At 45.9% G+C, this 20840-nt stretch overlaps 2 protein-coding genes across 3 annotated transcripts in view; one reads left to right on the forward strand and one right to left on the reverse strand.

The window, feature by feature from the left end:
* Positions 1-402, reverse strand: part of GPLD1 (glycosylphosphatidylinositol specific phospholipase D1) — a 45162-nt gene extending 44760 nt beyond the window's left edge. For both annotated transcript variants that reach the window (XM_031435120.2, XM_031435119.2), the window contains exon 1: positions 86-402. In XM_031435120.2, the coding sequence (XP_031290980.1) occupies positions 86-182 (97 nt within the window). In that variant the 5' untranslated portion in view covers positions 183-402. The remainder of the gene's footprint in view (positions 1-85) is intronic.
* A 4720-nt stretch (positions 403-5122) lies between these two features.
* ALDH5A1 (aldehyde dehydrogenase 5 family member A1) overlaps positions 5123-20840 on the forward strand; it is a 29740-nt gene continuing 14022 nt past the window's right edge. Inside the window, exons 1-5 of the mRNA XM_010980125.3 lie at positions 5123-5566; positions 12994-13077; positions 13867-14037; positions 15438-15554; positions 18708-18851. Of these exons, the coding sequence (XP_010978427.3) occupies positions 5255-5566; positions 12994-13077; positions 13867-14037; positions 15438-15554; positions 18708-18851 (828 nt within the window). The 5' untranslated portion in view covers positions 5123-5254. The remainder of the gene's footprint in view (positions 5567-12993; positions 13078-13866; positions 14038-15437; positions 15555-18707; positions 18852-20840) is intronic.

Genomic DNA, 20840 nt, shown 5'->3' on the forward strand with positions numbered 1-20840 from the left:
ATACACCGGATGACTTTAAATCCCCCCCTTAACATTTCTGATGGATCTGTTGTCCTTAATGCCATGACTAGGGGCTGGCACTTACCTATTTCTATGTGCGTAGAAATGCCACATGGTGATCCTGTCGGGCAGAGGGAGCCCAGCGCCAGCAGCAGTCCGGACCAGAATCTGAAAGCAGACATGCTCTCATTACTCAGTACGCCTATGGTGGCGGGAGAGGCTCGGAGCCGCGGCCGCAGGGAGTGCGAAAGCCCGGCCCAGACCAGCTGCTTGCCCTCTCAGCCCGTCACTGACACGGGAAACCCAGACTCATTTCAAAATAATATCATTTCCCAGTGAAGTCAACTGTTTAACTACGGTTTAACTTCACCAGAACAGCAAACAAACTCCACCCGGGAGAGAAAAAAAAAAAGCAATCAACTGAAATCGAAATGCCTCTGGGTAGAAGCATTGCCGTCTTCTGCCCCAAGTGTCCTCTGGGTTTCTTTGTAACGTGAAATTTGGATTGGAGACACAAGCCAAGCTGTCTCCAAATATCCTTTGCTTCTTAAAAAAAAAAAAAAACAAAAGAGTAGGGAGGGTATAGCTCAGTGGTAGAGTGCCTGCTTAGCATGCACGAGGTTCTGGGTTCAATCCCCACTACCTCCATGTAAATAAACAAACCTACTTACTCCTCCCTCCCCCCAAAAAAGGCTCACCTGTTTGTACTGAGTCAATATATTGGCCACCTCACCTTGCAAGAGCCGATCGCGCATGCATCTTTCCACATACATCAGGTTGCCCTGATTCCTCGGCCTCTGAAGCCACAAGTGCTGGGAAAGCTTTTATGATGATCAGTTGGAACCGGCTTCTCTTTCAGTGTTTGGCAACAGATAATGACACTTGCATGGGATTACACAACAGCAACCACTCCTGGTCCTACTATCTCGGCTGTTCTTGCAGGGCTTACCCGGAGCCTGCTGCACGGCCAGGTTCCCGCAGCCCAAGCAAAGATGCTGGCTCCACTTTCAAGGTGGGGTGACTAGGAAGAGAAAGATTGCGGACCAAGAAAGAAGGATTTGGAAAATGCTTGGCTCAGAATACACCTGATATCACGCATCCAATCTATAGTACTTAATCCATGGGAAAAGTTAGGTTAAACTCTTCAAAGAAGTGGTGATCTGAAAGCTCCAATTATGTGTATTTACACAATAAAAGCAAGGAAGGAGAGCCTAAAAGAGTGGGAGGGCACGGTATTCGCTCTCAGGGTAGCCAAATGGAAGAGAAGGATAGAAGACAGGATGATCTGAGACCCTTAGGCATTTGCCAAGTTTCCTCTGTAACTCTAGCTCTGCCACCTGCAAAGCCCTGAGGAAAGGAATCCCCTAGCCCTCCCTCAACCCAGCTGCTTCTGACTGTTCCTAGGTCAGAGGCCATAATCTAGTGTGCTTTGTTTGGCTAATAGGATGTTTTATAAACTTAGGTCAACTCTTTTTTATGGGAAAAAGTCCACATAGAAATCTATATTTCTAGCTTTCTTTAAAAACAACAACAAAGAACTGCTTCATGAACTGACATATGATAGGACAATCAGCTGGAGCTGAGAAGCCAGCAGCCCCCTGTCCCCAGAGCGAGCATGCCCTCCCCATGTCCTCCAGTCCTCGCCATCCACACAATGTGTGCAGGTTTCCATGACCCTTCTGGCCACCAGAGGCCATGGAGTTTGTTCCCCTCTCACTCTGGGCTTTCCAGAGCCTGCAGGTGAGATGGTGGTGATAATAACTTAGGGCTCTGTAAGCCCAGAACATCTGGGAGTATTCAGTGAATAACAATAAGATGATTCAAAGGGTCGACAGGGAAAATATAACACTGCCTGAAAACAGTCTAATTGTGTCCTAATGTCATCTAAAACAAACCACATTTCATAAAACTAACCCATCCAAAAAGCACCAAAGAAGGAATTGGGTTCAGGGTTCAGTAACTAAGCAATATGAATTCCAGATTTCTCATTCTATACATTTTTTGGTGTGTTTAAGGTTCAGAAGGACTTAATTTTATGTACGTAAAATAGGAGGGAATTCTTTGCTTAGGCAGAAGTGTGATAGTTATGAAATAGAGCCCTTATAGGACAATACTTGCTTGAGCTTTTATGAAGTTTGTGTTACTTTTATAATGTTGACTAAAATAAACGTGCAGCCTAAAAGTTAAAAGTTATGTTTTATTTGGCGGGAGGACTCGAGCCAGGATGACAGCCTCTCAGATTGCTCTGAGGGACTGCTCTGAAGAGGTAGGGGAAGAGCTAGGATATATAGGAGCTTTACAACAAAGACCAGGTAGTTGGAACAATAAAAGATTACTTGTTATCTAAAGAAAACCAGGCATCTCAAGTTAAAGAATTTAGTGCTTTTCTATGTATGGGAGGAAGCAAACATTTGGGCTCACTGAATTCATTCCTTTGACAGGCACCTAGCTATCTAGGGCCAGTATCCTGTCCTTTCTTATTCTGAGTCTGCTCAGAGGGCACCATTGTGAGTGGCTGCAGAGGCTGGGCTGCAGGCCTGTCCCCACTGGGGGGTGGCGGCAGCCGCTGATGACTTGGTTTCAAGCATTCTTTGTTTACTGATATGGTTGCAGTATTTTCACTTACATTGCAGTATTTTCATTCACAATAACTATGAAAACAAAGACACGACTTTTAAAGGAAAGTTAACGTACTGCTGCCAATATTAAGAAAACTGTCTGACAAATAAGAAGTGTATGGAATTATTTTTCTTTCCACCCCACCCCCTCTTTCCTAATACAGGTGGCTTTGTTATAAAATAGATAGCATGAGTCTACCACTTCGAACTTTCTGGAAACAGAGGCATCAGTTGAGAGGTAAACATGCTTCTCAGTAAGAAATTACCAAATGATCATTCTATTGTCATTAAAAAGAAAATTTCCCTTTCTAAAAGTTCACCTTAGATTTCTAAGTAACTATTTTCCTTAGTGAATTTAAAAAAAGAAAATCATGCTCAGGTATTCAGCAATGCATCTTTTATAACAATTTAGATTCGTGTATAAAGCAACACTGGGTGGGGCTTTTGAAGTGAAGGTGGGTCTCCTTGTGTAGATAAATGAGATTCAGTTTTAAGGTCCAGAAACTTTTGAGATAAAACAGACAATTTCAGCTCACTTCTACACAAGTCTAATATGTTGTGGTCACCAGAGTTCCCTTATAGCCAATGGGGGAGAGGATGGAGAAGGGTGAGGATTAGGAGGTGGGATTCTCAGGACAAGGGCAAGCCAAGGAGAAAAGAAGGAAGGTCCCCATCACCTGGTGGTCTTACCCTTAGGAGCCCTGGTGAGCACAGCTGGCCAGCTCTGGGGGGTGGGGTGGGGGGGGATCAGGGCAACCTAGAAGCAAGACAGGAACAAGGAGGTAATTGTTCCTGCTCTGAATGGGAGCTTGCCAAGGGCACAGAAGGGGGGGGCACGTGGGGGACAGGACCGACACAGACGACAACACTCGATGAATTTCCTACACCGTATTAGGCACTTTTGTCTTGGTGGGTCCCTTCCTTCATAAAAACAGAAGTTTTTGAAAAAAAATCACAATTTACATCTGCATTGGTATAAAGATTAATGTATTAGTAGCCAACATAAAAGTTTATTTTTTCTTCTGATTTTAGAAGAAATTAAACTTTTTTGTGTGCCCCTAAAAGTACTCTGAGGCCTAGACATTTTACCTACTGTTCCTGACTGAGAAGTCAGCCAGGAAAGGGAGTGGGCATCGTTAGAAACAAACCTGTCTAATTTTGTATCAAGGGAGGTAGCCATAGGCAACTTCACTTCTCTGGGCCTCAGGTTGCTGGATAGAACAGATTTCCCCAAACCCGTATAAATCAGCTATCCATAGAGCTCCCTCTACAGGCGGTAGATGGAAACACGCCAGCTCCCCTGTCCGGAGAGTGATACCCAACCGGGGGCTGTCTCCATCAGGACTGCCTCTCTCCCCTCATTCCTTCAACAGAATACAGAACCAAAAAGTTAAACCACTCACACAAAAGATTAAACTCCGCCGTCCCCATTTCTGCCAGATTCAAGACTCAAGACTGAGTGACAGTGACTCAGCAAAAACCAGTCAAAATATAAAGTACTGCCTTGGCCTTTTACAAATAAAAATCCAATGCCCTAAAAAAAAAGGTGAAGAGTCCACAGGCTACACAGAAGCCAGCAAGAGACCCTCAACTCAGTAGAAATACAGAAGGGGAGTTTTTTTTTGAGACTAGTGGTCCTAAATCAGTGCATAGTTATGCTTCATTTGAATCCACAAATTCCGAGCAGAGGCCTGCCACTTTTATTTTTATCCTCATTAAAGCAGATGCTTCTCTATTGCTTCCGGAGTTTTAGGCAGTCTAACTGTGATATCCTGACAAACAGTCCCGTTGACAAGCCCGTGACCTAACTTTCATCTTCCTAGTGGTTTGACCTCGGGCAGCTAGCATGGCTTTGAGCATTGTGCTGAAATCTATGCAACAACAGTACTGAGCATCATAAGTTATCTTACAACAAACCTATGGGGTAGGTATTCCACCCTATGAAGGACAGGACTGACTGAGGTTGAATAATTTATCGAAGGTCACACAGCTTGTCAACAACAGATTCTGAGTTTGGCTCCAAGTCTGTTTGTCTCCAAAGGCGCTGTTATACATCGACACCCCTGCTACCAATTAATGGAGAGAATACCCAGATACACACCCAGAAAAGCACCCAGGCAGCACAACGCTGGACCACACTGCGCGCCCTCAAAGAACGCTCAAACCAAGTCCTAAGTGAGCGGGAGCTGCGGAGATGAAGAATCGTGATCATGTCCTTAGATGCCGGGGCAGACACCAGCGCATCCATGGACCAAGCATAAATTCCAGGGCAAGAGGATGCTGGTTTGGGGGAATGTATGGTGGGGAGAGAGAGGTTCTCTGCAGCAGTTGAAGGGCCAAGGAACGATTACAGACAGATGAGAGGGGGAAAGGTGACAGCGGTCCACCGGTGATCTCCCCGCGACCCTTCCCAGGTCTCTCAGGGAGCCAAGTCTCCCGGCCCTCAGGGTCAAGGTCCCGAGTCTGCGCAGCCGTGCAGCGCGAAGGGCGCGGGGAGAGGGCGCTGCTCGGCGTCTCTGCCACCTTCAGCCCGCGTCCGCCGCCACCCGGCGCGTCCCCGCCGCCGCCTCGATCCCTGCGCTCGGGTGCGCGCACTCCCTCGCTTGCTTCCTGCCGCTGCCGCCGCCGCCGCGGCCATGGCGACCTGCTTTCGGCTGCGCAGCTGCCTGGCCGCGCACCTCCCGCCCGCGCCTCTGAGCCGCCGTCTCCGCCGCCGGGCCCCGATCCGCGGCTACGCCGGGGGCCCGGCCGGCCTTTCCTCGGCGCTGCTGCGCACCGACAGCTTCGTGGGCGGCCGCTGGCTCTCGGCCCCCGCCACCTTCCCCGTGCACGACCCGGCCAGTGGCGCCGAGCTGGGCTTGGTGGCCGACTGCGGGGTGGCTGAGGCCCGCGCGGCCGTGCGCGCCGCCTACGAGGCTTTCTGCAGCTGGAGGGGGGCCTCGGCCAAGGTGAGTGCGCGCCGGGTCCAGGGGGCTTTCGGGTTTTGCCCCCTAGTGAAACCATCTCCGTCTCCTCCCCCCTCCCCCAGTGCTCCGGGATACACCGTGCAGAAAGTCATAGTAACAAGAAAAGAGATGATCAACAAATAAGTTTGGAGCGTCGGCTTTGTGCCAAGCACTGTGCCAGGCGTTAGGAACACGGACCGCCCCCAAGCCTCATCAAGTGTCCAGTAGGGGAGGCAGAAAAGTGAACATGTCATTACAAGGGAGTCAGGTGTATGGTGAACAAGTAGATGGGAGGGGGCGGGGAGGTGAGAGCACGTGACTCTTCAGAGCATCTGAAGTATCTCCCTGGCTGCTGGGAGACCATGCCGGAGGCGGCTGCAGGGGTCCACGAGGAGGCTGGTAGTGAGTGCCCGGGCTGGAGTCACGAACTCGGCAGTGGAGTGAACTGTGGAAAGAATCGGGCTTTGTGCAGGGGAAGGGACAAGTCCAGGACCATTCTCCAGGTCTGGGGTCTGAATGAAGAGATGCTGTTAACTGACAAAGAGAACTCTGGAGATCTGGGGGTGCAGGGTTGGGGAAGTGTGAGAAAGAGTAAAAACTTAGAGATTTTCTTCCTCCTTCATTTATTATGTGACACCTGGAGCTAGCCCAGCAAAGTCATCTTCTACCCTATCCTTCAGCATCCTCCCTCTGAAGGAAAATGCACAGCCAGCAATGAGGTCTAAGTACCCAGGGAGTCTTAACATTCATTCAGCTGTCAGATATTTTCTGAGCGCCTGCTATATGCCATGCGCTGGTGGAGGTGCTTGGGATACAGCAGTCAAGAAAAGAAAGATTCCTGCCCTCGAGGAGTTCACTTGGGGTTGAGGGGCAGAGGGGAGATCTAATCTATAAATGAGATGTGTCTAAACAAATAAGTATGTGACAAGTGACGAATGCTATGAGGGAACAGAGGCAGAGCTGGCTAAGAGGATCAGGGGCCAGATGCAGTGTTAGCAATGTGGGCTGGGGTATTAGTTTGCTAGGGCTACCGTAACAAAGTATCACAGACCAGGTGGCTCGAATAAAAGAAATTTGTCTCACAGTTCTGGAAGCTAGAAATCCAAAATCAAGGTATCAGCAGGGTTGGTTTCTTCTAAGGCCTGTCCCTCCTTGGTTTGTAGATGGTCATTTTCCCCCCATTTTCACATGGTCTCCCCTCTACCTGGAGGTGCCCTAATCCCTTCTGGTCAAGACACCAGTCATCCTGGAGTCGTTAAGACCCTCCCTTATGACTTCACTTAACCTTAATAACCTCCTTCAGGACCCTCTCTTCCAATGCAGTCACATTCTGAGGTGCTGGGGGTTACACGAATTTGGGAGAGACACTCAGACTCTTAACATCAGGGTAGGCCTCACTGAGGAAGAGATGCAAAGACCAAAGGCGGCCATGGAATTCAGCTGGAGCAAAAATCCTGAGTCAGGTGCATGCATGACGCATTTGAAGAACAGCAAGGAGGCCTGTGTGCAGAGTGGGCTGACAAAGGGAACAGGTCACAGGAGGAGGTCATAGACAATGGAACCCGCGGCTGGATGGAGCGGGCATATAGCCATTCTAAGGACCAGGTGGGGTTCTACTTAGAAAGAGGCAGGGTTCCATTTCAGGGCCGAAGCAGAGATCTCTAACTTGCACTGTAAAAGGATGCTCTGGCCACAGTGCTGAGGATAGATTGCAGGAGGGGCTGTGGTAGGAGCCCAGAGACAGTCAGGAGGCTATTCAGGTGGGAGATGAGGATGGCTTGAACTAGGGTGGTAGCCATGGAGGTGGTTAGGAGTGTTCTGATAAAGGATGTATTTTGAAGGTAGAGGCAACTGGATTCCCTGACGGATTATTACAGACAAAGTGAGAGAGAAAGACAGGACTCAACGATGACCCCAGGGCTTTTGGCCAGAGCCCCTGGAAGGAAGGAGTGATCATCTACTGAGATGGGGGAGGGTGTAAGAGGAGCAGCACTGGGGTGAGAAATCGGAGCTCAGCTTTGAACACGCCGAGTCTGAGATGTCTGTTAGATACTCAAGTGAGGCTGTCAGGTAGGCAATTGACTACTTGGGTCTGGGGCTTAAAAGTGTGGGAGTCACACGTGTGCATTTACAGCCATGGGAAATGAGTTCATGGGAAAGGAGAGCATCAAGGATGACCCCTGGGGCCTCTGGCGTCATCTTGGGACCCCACGAAGGCCCCTAGCGTCTGCCTGCCGTGGGCGGGTGTTACCGGTGTCCAGGAGCTCTTCCAGCCACGTCTCCGGTTCAGTGGTGATTTGTAGCGCTGGGCTGGTGTTGGGACCTGTCCCTGCTACAGGCACCGTCCCCTGCTGTTCAGTTCACACCTCCCATCCTAATGGCTCCGACCCTTGAACATTGATGTGAAGTCAGCATGTGTCTTAGAAGAGCTTGGGTCTTCTCTGGCATCTTACTAAGGAGGAGGCGGGATCGAGTTTCCCTAGGAAACCGGCTCCCCTTCTGCAGCTTGGATGGCGGGGCACAAACGCAGCTTGTAAGCAGCTCTCTTGCTCCCAGGCCTTAGCTGCTCACTCCCCTGCACCCCCCGCTCCCCCCGCTCCCCAGCTTCCCCCCAACCCTTCCTTCTCTAGGCCCATTCACATCAGCCATTCATGGGGCCTCTCTCGTGTATTATGTCCGCCGGTGAGCCCGTTAGACCACACAGCTTTCCATCATTCCCCTGTCTCTGAACCCGTAGCGGTCCATACCTTGTCCCGCACTCCCCCTGACACCTTTTGCACCGCCTCACGTCTTTGTTTTCACGTGTTTTATGACCCCCTTCCCCACCTCGTGAACTCGGAGGGGTTCCAGGATGGAAGGGTTATCTATTGACCGCCTTAGACACTAAGGCGTCGGTTTCCTGTGGTTGCCGGGACGCATTACCCCTGCTTAGGGATGTAACACAGCAAGATTTACTCTTACGGTTCTGGAGGTCGGAAGTCCAAAGCGGGTTCGCAGGGCTGCATTCCTTCGCTATTTCCTTGCCTGTTCCAGTTTCTAGAGGCCTCCGGCATTCCCTGGTCAGAGGTCCCACATCACTCCGACCTCTGCTTCCGGCATCGCATCACCTTCTCTGCCTGCCCCAGGTCCTGCCTCTCTTATAGGGTGCTTGACATTGGGCCCACCTGAATAACGCAAGATCCTCTCCTCACCTGGAGATCCTTAACTTGATCACATCGGCAGGCCCTTTGCCTTGTAAAGTAGCATATTCACAGGTTCCAGGGATTAGGATGAGGGCATCTTTGAGGACTAGGATTGTGCCTGCCACAGCTGAGTACTGTTCTTGTGCCTCACGTGTGTTTTGTTTAGTCCTTTCAAGGGCCCCGGGAGGGAGGTACTGGAGCTGGTTCTGGATGAGGAGACTGGCTGACAGCGGCTTCTCATTCGTCATCTGTCACTTCTCTTGCTTAACTGGAGGATCTGGGATTTGAACCCCACGTGACTCCATCTCCCATGAGCCTCCCAGGACCCCAGTTTGAGCCTGCACACTCAGCTCCCCACAAAGGCTGTAGGGGTTTCCTGGGGCTGGTACCACAAATTGGTGGTTTAAAGAAGTTTATGGTCTGTGTTCTGGGGCAACAAGGCTAAAATAAGATGTCAGCAGGGTTGGGTCCTCTTGTGGCTCTGAACGCAGGATCTGTTCCAGGCCCCCTCCTTGATTCACAGATGTCCGTCTTCTCCCTTTGTCCCTTCTCAACATCCGCCCTCTGTGCCTGTTTCTTTCTGTGTGCACATCTCCCTGTTTTAGAAGGACACCAGTCATATTAGATTAGGGCCCACCCTCATGACTTCACTTGAACGTGATCATCTCTGTCAAGACCCCATCCCATCCCCCCACTCCCACCCCGCCAACCCCACACACACATGGGGAGGACTATGTGGTCCCCCTCACCCTAGGGTCCTGGAACCAGGAGAAAAGCCAGCCTCACCCAGCAGTTTCGGAATGCATAAGGGAGACGTTTTAGGCTCCCATTCTCTAGATCTGTTTGCTCTTAACTGGCAAAAAATGCAGAATTGTTATTCCTGGGTCATTACTATGCATATTTGAAGTAAAAGAAAGTATTAAACCTTTGCATTTTTAGCTTTTCAAAGTATCATTTCTGAAAAGTAATGACTTTAAACCAATGCCTATAAAAAACAAGTCTGCCAAAATAAAGTTTAAGATTTATATATTAAAAAAAAAAGACACCCCCCCCCCCATCTCCAAAGAAGGTCACATTCTGAGGTAGTGGAGATTGGGACACCAACATGCCTTTTTTGGGCAGACACAACTAACCCCTCACGTGGGCTGCACACACTGAGGGTGATTCGCTGCCTCTGCTGGTCTCCGTGTTCGGCCTGGACATTGTGTGTTCCGCCAGCAAGTAGAGTCTGCTTCTTGTTCTTGTTACGGAAATGACAGGCCAGTCAAGAAACAAGCACCACTCGGAGGGTTGGAGTACTCAGATGTATTACGCCGGCGGGCTCAGAGGGGCTTCTGCTCCGAAGCTCTGAGCACCTTCAAGAGGTGCACATGAGGTTTTATAGGGTTAAGAACAAGCTTGGGGTATTCAGCCAATAGACATGGAACAGCTTTAGCAGCATTATCATCACAAAAGTGGAGGCGGGGAGGCAGCAAACCAACATTCCAAAGCCAGATATGTATCTTTGAAAATCCAGCTTGCTAGCAAAAACACATAAACAGCAAACCAACACTAATTAACTTAGATTTACAATTTAGTCCAGCAGAACTCAAATCAGTATTCCAATACTTAGACTTGTTAGCCCAGCCCAGCCTCTCCTTCACATTCCTAGACCTGTGAGTTATCTTGTTAGACCAGCCCAGCTTTTCCTTCACATTCTCACAGTGCTCACGCTGCTCCACCTTCTTCTCTTTCTCTCTCGGACTGCGGATGGTGCTGAAGTCCTCGCAGCACCATTTCCTCATGTTTAATTTCTTTCTCTAAGCTGGGCCTCCTAGATTTTAGTCTTTCATTTCTCCTCCAGAATAAGCCACAGCACATGGGCCCACAGTCATCAGATTCTGAACTGGTATTGCACAGTGAGAGTCAGCAAAGTGAAATTACTGTAGTAATACTGTTTTAAGGGTTGTTGATGTCTCTTTTCTGGGGGATTGAGATTTAGAAGGCTTCATCTCAACAACACCCTTGAGAGCAAAGATAACGAAGCTTGTTACTGTGTCCAAAATAAGGAAGGGAAAGAACCCAGAGCAAGATGGTTAGTGGGGTTTACACAGTCTCGGCTCTCTTCTCGTGAGTGGAACGAGAAAACAGTTTAAATCTCTTGCCTGCTGAACGGATTAGAATGATGGAATGACAAACCAGGTTTGCTCGTTGCCATGGGCAACCTTTCCAGGCAGGAAGAATAAACCAAAGGTTTTTCTTTGCTTCAGATGCACCTATTCAGATGCAGGAGGCTGGAGCCCCAGGGGCACATCATCCTTTAGAGCATTTCTCTGTGGCCTAGTTGACTTGATTCTCCGGGCCCTCTTTTTTTTTTTATGATTTTATATAAATGAATTCCTTTAAAAAAATTTTTTAAGGAAACCTTGTCTTCCATAATATAGTTAATAATCCAATCTATTCTTTCGTCCTCTTTGGAAATTTTTAAAAATTAGAGTGAAATGGACATAACATGAAATTTACCATTTTAGCCATCTGCAAGTGTACAGTTTGGTGGCATTAAGTACATCCACAATGTTGTGCTTGGGCCCTCTTCCTAAGTGTATAAAAACCCTTTCTTATGCCTCACACACCCCACAATGTCCACCCCAGTCTGTGGGACAAATTCAACTTGCCAATAAGTCATTAAAATAAACAACTGTGCTTGAGGACATTGTGTTGAGTGAAATATGCCAGTCACAAAACGACAAAGGCTGTATGAGTCTGTCTATATAAACTACCTAGAGTAGTCAAATTCTTAGAGACTGAAAGTAGGATGGTGATTGTCAGAGGCTGGGGAGCACGGAGAGTTATTGTTTAATAGGGACAGAGTTTCAGTTTTTGCAAAATGAAAGGCGTTCTGGAGATGGATGGTGGTGATGGTTGCACAACAATGTGAATGTACTCAAGGCCACTGAACTGCACACTTAAAAGTGATTAAGATGTTAAATATTATGCTCAATATCGCTAATTATCAGAATACAAATCAAAACTATAATGAGGTATCACCTCACACCAATTAGAATGGCCATCACTGAAAAGTCCACAAATGATAAATGCTACAGAGGGTGTGGAGAAAAGGGAACCCTCTCACACTGTTGCTGGGAATGTAGTTTGGTGCAGCCATTATGGAAGACAGTATGGAGATTCCTTAAAAAAAGTAAAATAGACTTACCATATGATCCAGCAATCCCGCTCCTTAGTATACATCTGGAAAAGACAAAAACTAATTTGAAAAGATACCTGAACCTCAGTGTTCATAGCAGCACTACTTACAATAACCAAGACATGGAAGCAGCCTTAATGTCCATCGACAGATGACTGGATAAAGAAGATGTGATATATATATAGACAATGGAATACTACTTACCCATAAAAATGATAAAATAATGCCATTTGCAACAACATGGATGGACCTGGAGATTGTCATACTAAGTGATGCCAGAAAGAGAAAGAAAAATACCATATGATATCACTTATATGTGGAATCTTAAAAAAAAAAACACACAAATGAACTTATTTACAAAACAGAAACAGACTCACAGACATAGAAAACAAACTTATGGTTACCAGAGGGGAAAAGGAGTGGGAAGGGATAAATTGGAAGTTCGAGATTTGAAGATACTAACTACTATATATAAAATAGATAAACAACAAGTTTCTACTGTATAGCACAGGGAACTATATTCAATATCTTATAGTAACCAATAGTGAAAAGGAATATGAAAAGGAATATATGTATGTCTATGTATGACTGAATCACCATACTGTATACCAGAAACTGACACAACATTGTAAACTGACTATACTTCAATAAAAAGAGATGTTAAATTTTATGTTATGTGTATTTTACTGCAATTAAAAATAAGTTTTTTAAAAAATAGGGAAATATACCTTTGTGTGGTGAAATTAAAGTTATTCATATTTACCATAAACAATAATAGCTGCTCCATAAAACTTTTTTTCTCTTTTACAATTTATGACTTAGTACACCCTGTTCGATGCTACTTGAAATTGGGTCTTTGTTATTACATATCAAAGAAATGTCTGTACATTTGAAATGAATATACTGTTGTATGTCAACTATATCTCGATTTTAAAAAAAAGAAAGGTCAGTGCATGTCCCCCAAGAATGAGACCACACAGTAGATACTGTAGGAAATTGAAGATTATTTAATAGCCTCTCTTATACTTGGCACTTCACTATTTCTTTTTCCGTTTCTTTTTCAGGAGAGGAGTTCTTTACTTCGAAAATGGTACGATTTAATGATACAAAATAAGGATGACCTTGCCAAGATAATTACAGCTGAAAGTGTAAGTTCAGGGTTCTAACTTGCTACCCGAAGAAACTGTCCAGTAGTTCTTAGACTAAAGCTTGGGGAATCCTCTAACAGTCAGTGGTTTTCTGTAGCTAAAAACAAGGTCAATTCCTTGCCTAATGATCAGATCAGCTGAGTCTTGTGTATGGCACAAACTTTTCCTAAGTCAGGCACTCACGTTTGCTAAAGCAAAACTTATATTTTCTAATTTACTCTTTAACAGTATCCAAGTATAACTGAAACACTATGCTGTACACCAGAAATTAATACAACATTGTAAACTGACTATACTTAAAATTTTTAAAAAAGAAAAAAATAGCATGTAAGAGGTAGATTTTGAGGGAACTATGTGAATACTGCTTTTTCATGAATGCAGTTTTTTTTCAATGTTTTGGTTGTTTTTTATGTGGTTTTTGTACATTTTAAAAGGTATCTTTTTTTTTTTTTTTGGTTGCTCTAACAAATTACACCACGAGTCACAACATTAAGAAGAGATTAGAAGAAAAAAAATTAGGAGAGGCAGTTCTAGCTGTCTCCTCCTCATTGTAAACATATTGAGAATGCAAATGACGCACGGTCGTGATTCAGGGTGGCCTGGCAGACATCCTTCCATCACTATTTGTAATTCTGCTTTCCAAGACTCACACTGAGGTTAGAAATTTAGAAATAGGTTTTGTAATAGTAAACTTTTCTACTCTGCTTGCAGCCTTGAAATATTTAGAAATGCAGAATCATGCTTTGTTATGAGAAGGTGATGAAAGTGTCCTTTTCTGATTTAATTTAGGGAAAACCGCTGAAAGAAGCACAGGGAGAAATTCTCTATTCTGCCAATTTCCTGGAGTGGTTTTCAGAGGAAGCCCGCCGCATTTACGGAGACATTATCTATACCCCGGCAAAAGATAGGCGGGCTCTGGTCCTCAAGCAGCCCCTTGGTGTGGCCGCAGTCATCACCCCGGTACGTGGCAGGATCAGCAAGATCCTAGGGGAAGAGGATGAGCGGAGCTTGAGCAGCTGTGCCCATCCTGTTAACTTCATCATTTGTTCTCCATTTCCCGATGCCATTGCTGGATGCGGAGGTGTGCTTCCTGGTCCTTCCTCAGTGGTAATGGGAGGTGTGGTGGTGGCCACTGGGCAGACGTGTTATCTAATGCCTGCAGAAGGGGGAGGACCCACAGGAGGACCCAGGGGGCTTTTCTGACTTGGCATAAAGGCTTCGTGGCACTGCCTAGTACATCTAAAAAGTTTTTCTGGTATTTATCATTTGTTTTAAGACTTAAGATATGATACATTTTTTTAATGTGCCATACTTTTGAGAAAATTTTATGCTTAATTTGCAGACATCAAGAGCAAAGTATTTCTGTACCTACCAGTAGGCAGTGGGAAGTAAAAAGGAAGTAAAAAGGCTAAGAAATAAGACATTGCGTCTGCCAGGTGGGGGCTGCAGTACACTTGTGGGGTGCCCAGCTTTCTCCTGAGGAGCTGCCTTTCTTGGGTCTACCTTCTACTACGTCCCATATAAACTCCTCTACAGTGTCTGACAGCTGGTCTCAGGCCTCCTCTTCTTTCCCTGCTCACCACAGTTACAGAGAGACATCCCCTTCCTGCCTAGACTGACCAGGTTTGACACAAACCCCACTCTTCACCAGCTGTGTGACCTTGAGCAAGTTACTTAACTGCTCTGTCTCACTTTCTCCAAACCTGCAAATAAGGAGAATTACACCAACCTCACTGGGTTGTGATGAGGACTTAATTATCACTTAAAAGTGCTTAGAAAAATGCCTGGCACAGAATAAACACTATACAAATTTTTGTCAAAATAAAATGTTGTTACTGCAGATACACAGATGTCCATAGAGATCTGTAAATATATAGAGAGGGAAGTAATACATCATCTGCCATTTTCAAAATCACCTTTGTTAACCTTTTCTCCCAAAGTCTGAAAACTGCGGCCCTCAGGCCACATCCAGCCTGCTGTCTGTATTTGTAAATAAAGTTTTATTGGGACAGAGCCACACCCATATTGTCTGTGGGATTGAGTAGTTGTGACCGTAACTGGATATCCCACAAACCCTTAAATATTTACTACCTGACCCTTTACAGGAAAAGTTGGCCATCCCCCAGGGTAGATCATTTCATACTGTTTTAAACTCTGAAAATGTTTCCTGTCTTCATGAGCCTTTGTCTCCCCCGTCCCTGAAGTCGGCAGGTGCCAGGCGTTCTGAGAGCTTACCTGTGCCAGAACGGCCCTGCCGGTCACTTGTGCAAAGGAGTTTGCTGGCTGACTTCCAGACCTGCCTGCCCTTGGACCAGGGGCCAGGCCTTCCTCTCACTCACTTCCTCTCTCTTCTGATCCAGTGGAACTTCCCCAGCGCCATGATCACGCGCAAGGTGGGGGCCGCCCTGGCAGCCGGCTGCAGCGTCGTGGTGAAACCTGCGGAGGACACGCCCTTCTCTGCCCTGGCCTTGGCCGAGGTGAGCCTCTGGCGCTGCGGCTGCGCAGAGCCGACAGAGTCCAAGAAAGGATGTTTATCCCGGACTGAACGAAGTGCTTTCCAAGCCTCCTTCTTTGCCTGCATCTCATGCAGGATGGTGCTGTGTTCTAATTCACTAGGCATGATTTTTAATCCAGATGTTGCTCCTTTTAGGAAAAAATATGGATGAGGCTGGGTTCTGACATCTGTAGGCAGTGTATTTTTTAGGCTTCCCTAAAAATATGTACCCATTGTTTTTATTTAGTCTTAGTAATGTGACCAAAATGTGGGCATTTCTCACATTCAGGCACCTCTTATCTACCACCCCTTCTCCAGGTCAATGTGCATTCAGTCAGATCTTGTCCTTCTGTCCAAAAGCCTCTAACGGCTTCTCACGTCACTCAGAGTAAAATCCAGACTTCCTGTGGTGGCCTTTAAAGCCCAGTGAGATGCTGCCTCCCCATCCCTCAACCTCTCCTACCCCACTCCCTTCTCGGTCACTCCAGACCCCTTACTCATTTGCTCCGGCCATTGGAGCCCCTGCTGCTCCCCAGGCCACACCAGGTTCACCTTTGAGCAGCTTGACACTCACTTTTCCCTCTGGAAAGTTCTCCCCCAGGTACACCCATGATTCGCTTCTTCCCGTCTTTATTCAAATGCCACCTTTCCTGAGGCCCCCCCTGCTCCCCCGCCACCCTGTTTGAAAATCACAGGCTTGAGCTCTCTCGCTCCTCATCCCCTTCCCTGCTTTATTCCTCTTCCCGTACCTGACAGGTGTCTTACTTCGTTGTTTTGATAATTATCCCACAAGAATGTAAGCTGAGCTCAGATGGGGACTTGGAGCTGTTCTGTTCCCTCACTGCTGTGTGCCAGAGCCTAGCACTGTGCCTGGATGCAGAGGCACTCAGCCAGTGGGAGGGAGGGGGAGGGACCTCATCACCTCAGCCTTCTTCCCTCCTTACTTCCCCATGCTCCTGCCCTGGCCATTTGCCCTGTGGTTAGATACAGGGGCTTCCAAAAGGCCAGCACCACCATCTTCACAGCAGTGGCCATTCTGTGTCCGCTGTCCTAGGCGCTCATGGACCCGGTGCAGCTGCAGACCCAGTGACTAGAAACCTGTCTCCTTTAAGGGCACTTCACCCAAGGGCACCTCCTTTCAGAGGCAGACTGGTTGTTTTCCTCGCACAGAAAAGTTAATGGAGTGGAAGACTTTTTTTTTTTAAGATGGGTTGTTACAGTTTTCCTTGAAATAATTTGTAAATCTGCATGACATAAGTTAGCCTTTTTATTAGACTCCTGAGCATAGATATAGTTAATGGTGTACTTCCTACAAATTACGTTTAGAGGCTGAACCGATCTTTGATGTTAGACCCCACCTGCTTGCGAAATTTATTTGAAAGCACAACACTTGTATTGATTGGAAAGGTTATGGAGCACATATTTTAAAGCCTCTATAAATGGAGAGATTATTTCAAAGGAAAAACACAGCTTCTTAGACCAACAGAAAATGACAGGTCTTTAGTGAAGGCCTAGAAACTCTGAGGATTTCTCTGTCGCCCAGGTGAAGCAGCTAACCTTGCTCTGTCTTGTCTCCACCTTCAAAGTCATAAAGTCTTCAAAACAATCATAAAGTACTTGCATCCCATCAGTGTCTTTTTTTTTTAATTGTAAACTAAAGCCAATACAGAGAAACCACATGAAACAAATGCATAGCTGAATGAATTATTATAACTTGGATACCCTCGTAACCATCACCTGGTTAAGAAAAAGAACTTTGAGGGGGTGTGGTATAGCTCAGTGGCAGAGTGCATGGTTAGCATGCCCAAGGTCCTGGGTTTAGTCCCCAATAACTCTGTTAAAAAAAAAAAAAAAAAAAAAAAAACAACTCTGCCACCTGCTCCAGAAGGACTCTGCCTGTCCTGTCTGAATCATACCTCCCTCCAAAAGAGCCTGTCTTGATTTGTATGGTAATCCATTTATCACCCGGGTGTGCCTCTGCAGGAACTAAAGTCTTACTCTTTTTTTTTTAAATTTGGAACGTCTTGTGAGTTTCTTCAATGCTGCAGGTTCCCCTCCATCCTGTACTTGTCCTTTCAATTGATCTGTTGAAGAAACTGGACATTTGACCAGTAGTGCTCCCCACAGTCTGAGCCTTGTTCCTGTGTCTGCTGCACTTCCCACAGACGGACAGCTGCATCCAGCTGCTTCTTCAGACTTGGGTCTGATCCCGTTTTGTGTCCTTTTGTCAGGAGGCACATAATGTCTGGGTGTCTCCATTTTCGAGATGTTTGCATTCATTGCTGCGCAATGCTGCACAGTCTATTTATTCATTAGGAATTACGAAAATGGAGATATTTGAATTCTTTCCTTTTTCTGTCATTTATTCACCAGACCACTTCTATGAATCAAAGCCATGCATCATCTCCTATTTGGTTCCCCAATGGTAAATTCACATGGGAAAGGCAGTATGCTTGATTCTTTTTATTTACCAGTTTTTCAAATTAATGAATCTATTCCTGTCATCTGCCAGAGGTTCTGTTAGTTTGTTTTTTAAGTATCATTATATGTTAATAGATTTTAACATATTTGATGACTTTCAGTCTTTTGCAGTTATGATCCTTAATGAAGCAGATTGCCTCCACTTCTGGTCAATGGCAGCCTCTTCAAGTCGACTCTCTAGTATTTTAACGTTAATAGCTTTGAGACTTTCCTTGCTATCTAGTATGACAAGATATTTCAGGCTTATTATAGATATTTCTTGCCCCAGACCTGGGATTAACCATTTCTGCAGAAAGCCCTTGTTTCCTCTGGTAGGAAATGATATTTTAAGACTACACTTGGGGAACTAAGGATGGTCATTGCTACTGGTTGGTCATTGTTTCTAGACCTCTTTGTGGCAGGGCTAAGAAATATACATATATGCACAATAAAATATGCGTAAATTCTTACAGAAACTTCCAACAACACATTAATATTAATGTCACCTTAGCACTTAAATAATCTTATTTCAGTTCCAAATGTATTCTGTTCCCAAAGTCAGCCTAGTTATTTTTTTTTTCCCATTACTTTTTGGATTAAAACATCTACTTATTTCTCTTTTCTGTTTTTCCGGTTTGATCATTTGCTGCCACATGTTTGCTGTTTCTCTTTATAGCTCGCAGACCAGGCTGGAATCCCTCCGGGTGTATACAACGTTATTCCCTGCTCTCGAAAGAAGGCCAAGGAAGTAGGCGAAGCACTTTGCACGGATCCTCTGGTGTCCAAAATTTCCTTTACTGGCTCAACAGCCACCGGAAAGGTATGTGACTTAGGTCTCAAAGAAAACAACTGTTATCCTAACATCTTCTCTTTATAGAGAATCAGAACACTGTTTCATCTCAATCAAGACTTAACACCAGCAGAGTGTTGAAAGCTCTGTTCGACAACATAATGTCTGATCACCGTCTGGAGATATTTCAGATGGGGTTCCTTTCTGTGACATGACATAGGTTCCTATTTGACAAAACCGAAGGCACAGGGGAAGTCGAGGTTCCCATTATTTGTTGCATGGGGAGTGGCTGAAAGCTGTCCGTTGTAGTCACATAACTTGGATGCATGTTTCTTTCCTAATCTAGAATTAAGGAAATGGATGTCTTAGAATTGAACAAAAATTGCATTTAGTATAAAGGTACTTACAGAAACAGAAAGATCTTTTCTTTCCCCCTTAAACGTTGAAAAGTTCTTTCCCCAAAATCTCGTATGTGCACCTGTGAGTGCATTTTTATTTCTCCTTTTAAATGTTCAAAAGATAAAAAAGGCAGAGTAGAAGAGAAGTTCTTATTTATGGTGTTTCTCTCCAGATAGTATACTTTTTTCTGCTAGTGTTTATATATCTCCATGCATATCTACTCATGCTAGAGATGTCCATAAACATGTATCAGGTAAAAATAATACAAATCTAATCTGAAAGTTTTGGTGAAATGAGTCATTTTTTGACGCTATGCAAAACAGGAGGGAATAAAGCAATTTTAGTCACTCCCAACCATAGCACATTTGTCATGCCATGTGAAGCCTACCATTCATTCATTTCAGAGGCAGGAATTTTAGCTCTGCAAGCTGCCAGCACCCTGATCAATGGATCTTGTGGTGCAAACTTACTCTCAGAGGGTTTCAAATGTCACTATGAGGTAGTTAGAGAAAAAGAGAGAGGCCTGGGAGAAAAGCTTGTGAATCTTTGCCATTGAAACCAGAGAAAGTCCCAGGTGCCAGGCAAAGGCTGCCTATTCATTGCTCCCCTCACTCTGCTCAGCAAACTGTCCCATCAAACAGACCCCCAGGAAAATGCCGACCACGTTCCTGCCAAGTCCAGTTGTGCCTCTTATTTATACAGGACAATGATTCACTTGAAGTGGATTGTAGGAAAAAGGGATGGGAATCACTAAGAAAGGAATAACCATCCTCTATCCCCAGGGCCTCTTCTGAGCTGATCTTGGCAGAGAAACAGTGGCTGAGCTCCTGATCTCAGGACACAGAATCTTGCCTCTAAGCGAATCTCAGACAGTCAGCCTGTTCTGGAGATGCTGCCCTGGCCTTACCTCTTTCCAGGGGGACCACTCCCCCACCCCCAGGGCCTGTTGAGGGGACAGCATCCATGTTTTATAGTACTTAATACCTTGTCTCTCCCCCTACAGCAAATTCAACCGTGAGTGGTCATTTGACCCAAGGGAAACAGATTCGTAGGCTGGCCAGTAAGCTAGGACAAGTGAACTGGCAGAGGATGATGAGGTGGGCAGTCACATTCCCTCTCTAGGGCTTTGGAAGCTGAGGTCCTGAGACGGTCAGCAGGGGGAACCAGAGAGGAAAGGATTCCTTAAGACATAACAGGTATGCACGCAGTGCCACAGGGGCCATGCAGGCCAGAGCGGGTTCAAGCCATCACCACGGGCACTGAGTGCGAAGAAGATGCGGTCGGAGGACACAGGTCCTGAGCCCGAGGCTGGGCAGAGGCGAGAGACCCAAGAGCAAGCAAAGTCAGGAAAATCCAACTGCCTGGCAAAGAGCAGTTTTTAAAAATTCAAAAGAAAACAGCTATCATGAGTCCAATAAAGAAATATGTGTAATCGTAAAACTTGTACAATTTGTTGACTAGTAACGTTTCATTGAGAAGGCGGTTATTTCTGGTTCATTGCTGAAATAGTAATATCTGGGCACACAGAGAAGTACCGAAGCAGCTTTCCAGCGGTGCTGAATTTTGACTAAGGGCCTGATCGTAAAGCCCACGGCCTCAGGGTGTGCTTCACGGGGGCCA

Source organism: Camelus dromedarius, chromosome 19 (assembly GCF_036321535.1).
Source record: "Camelus dromedarius isolate mCamDro1 chromosome 19, mCamDro1.pat, whole genome shotgun sequence".
Lineage (NCBI taxonomy): Eukaryota > Metazoa > Chordata > Mammalia > Artiodactyla > Camelidae > Camelus > Camelus dromedarius.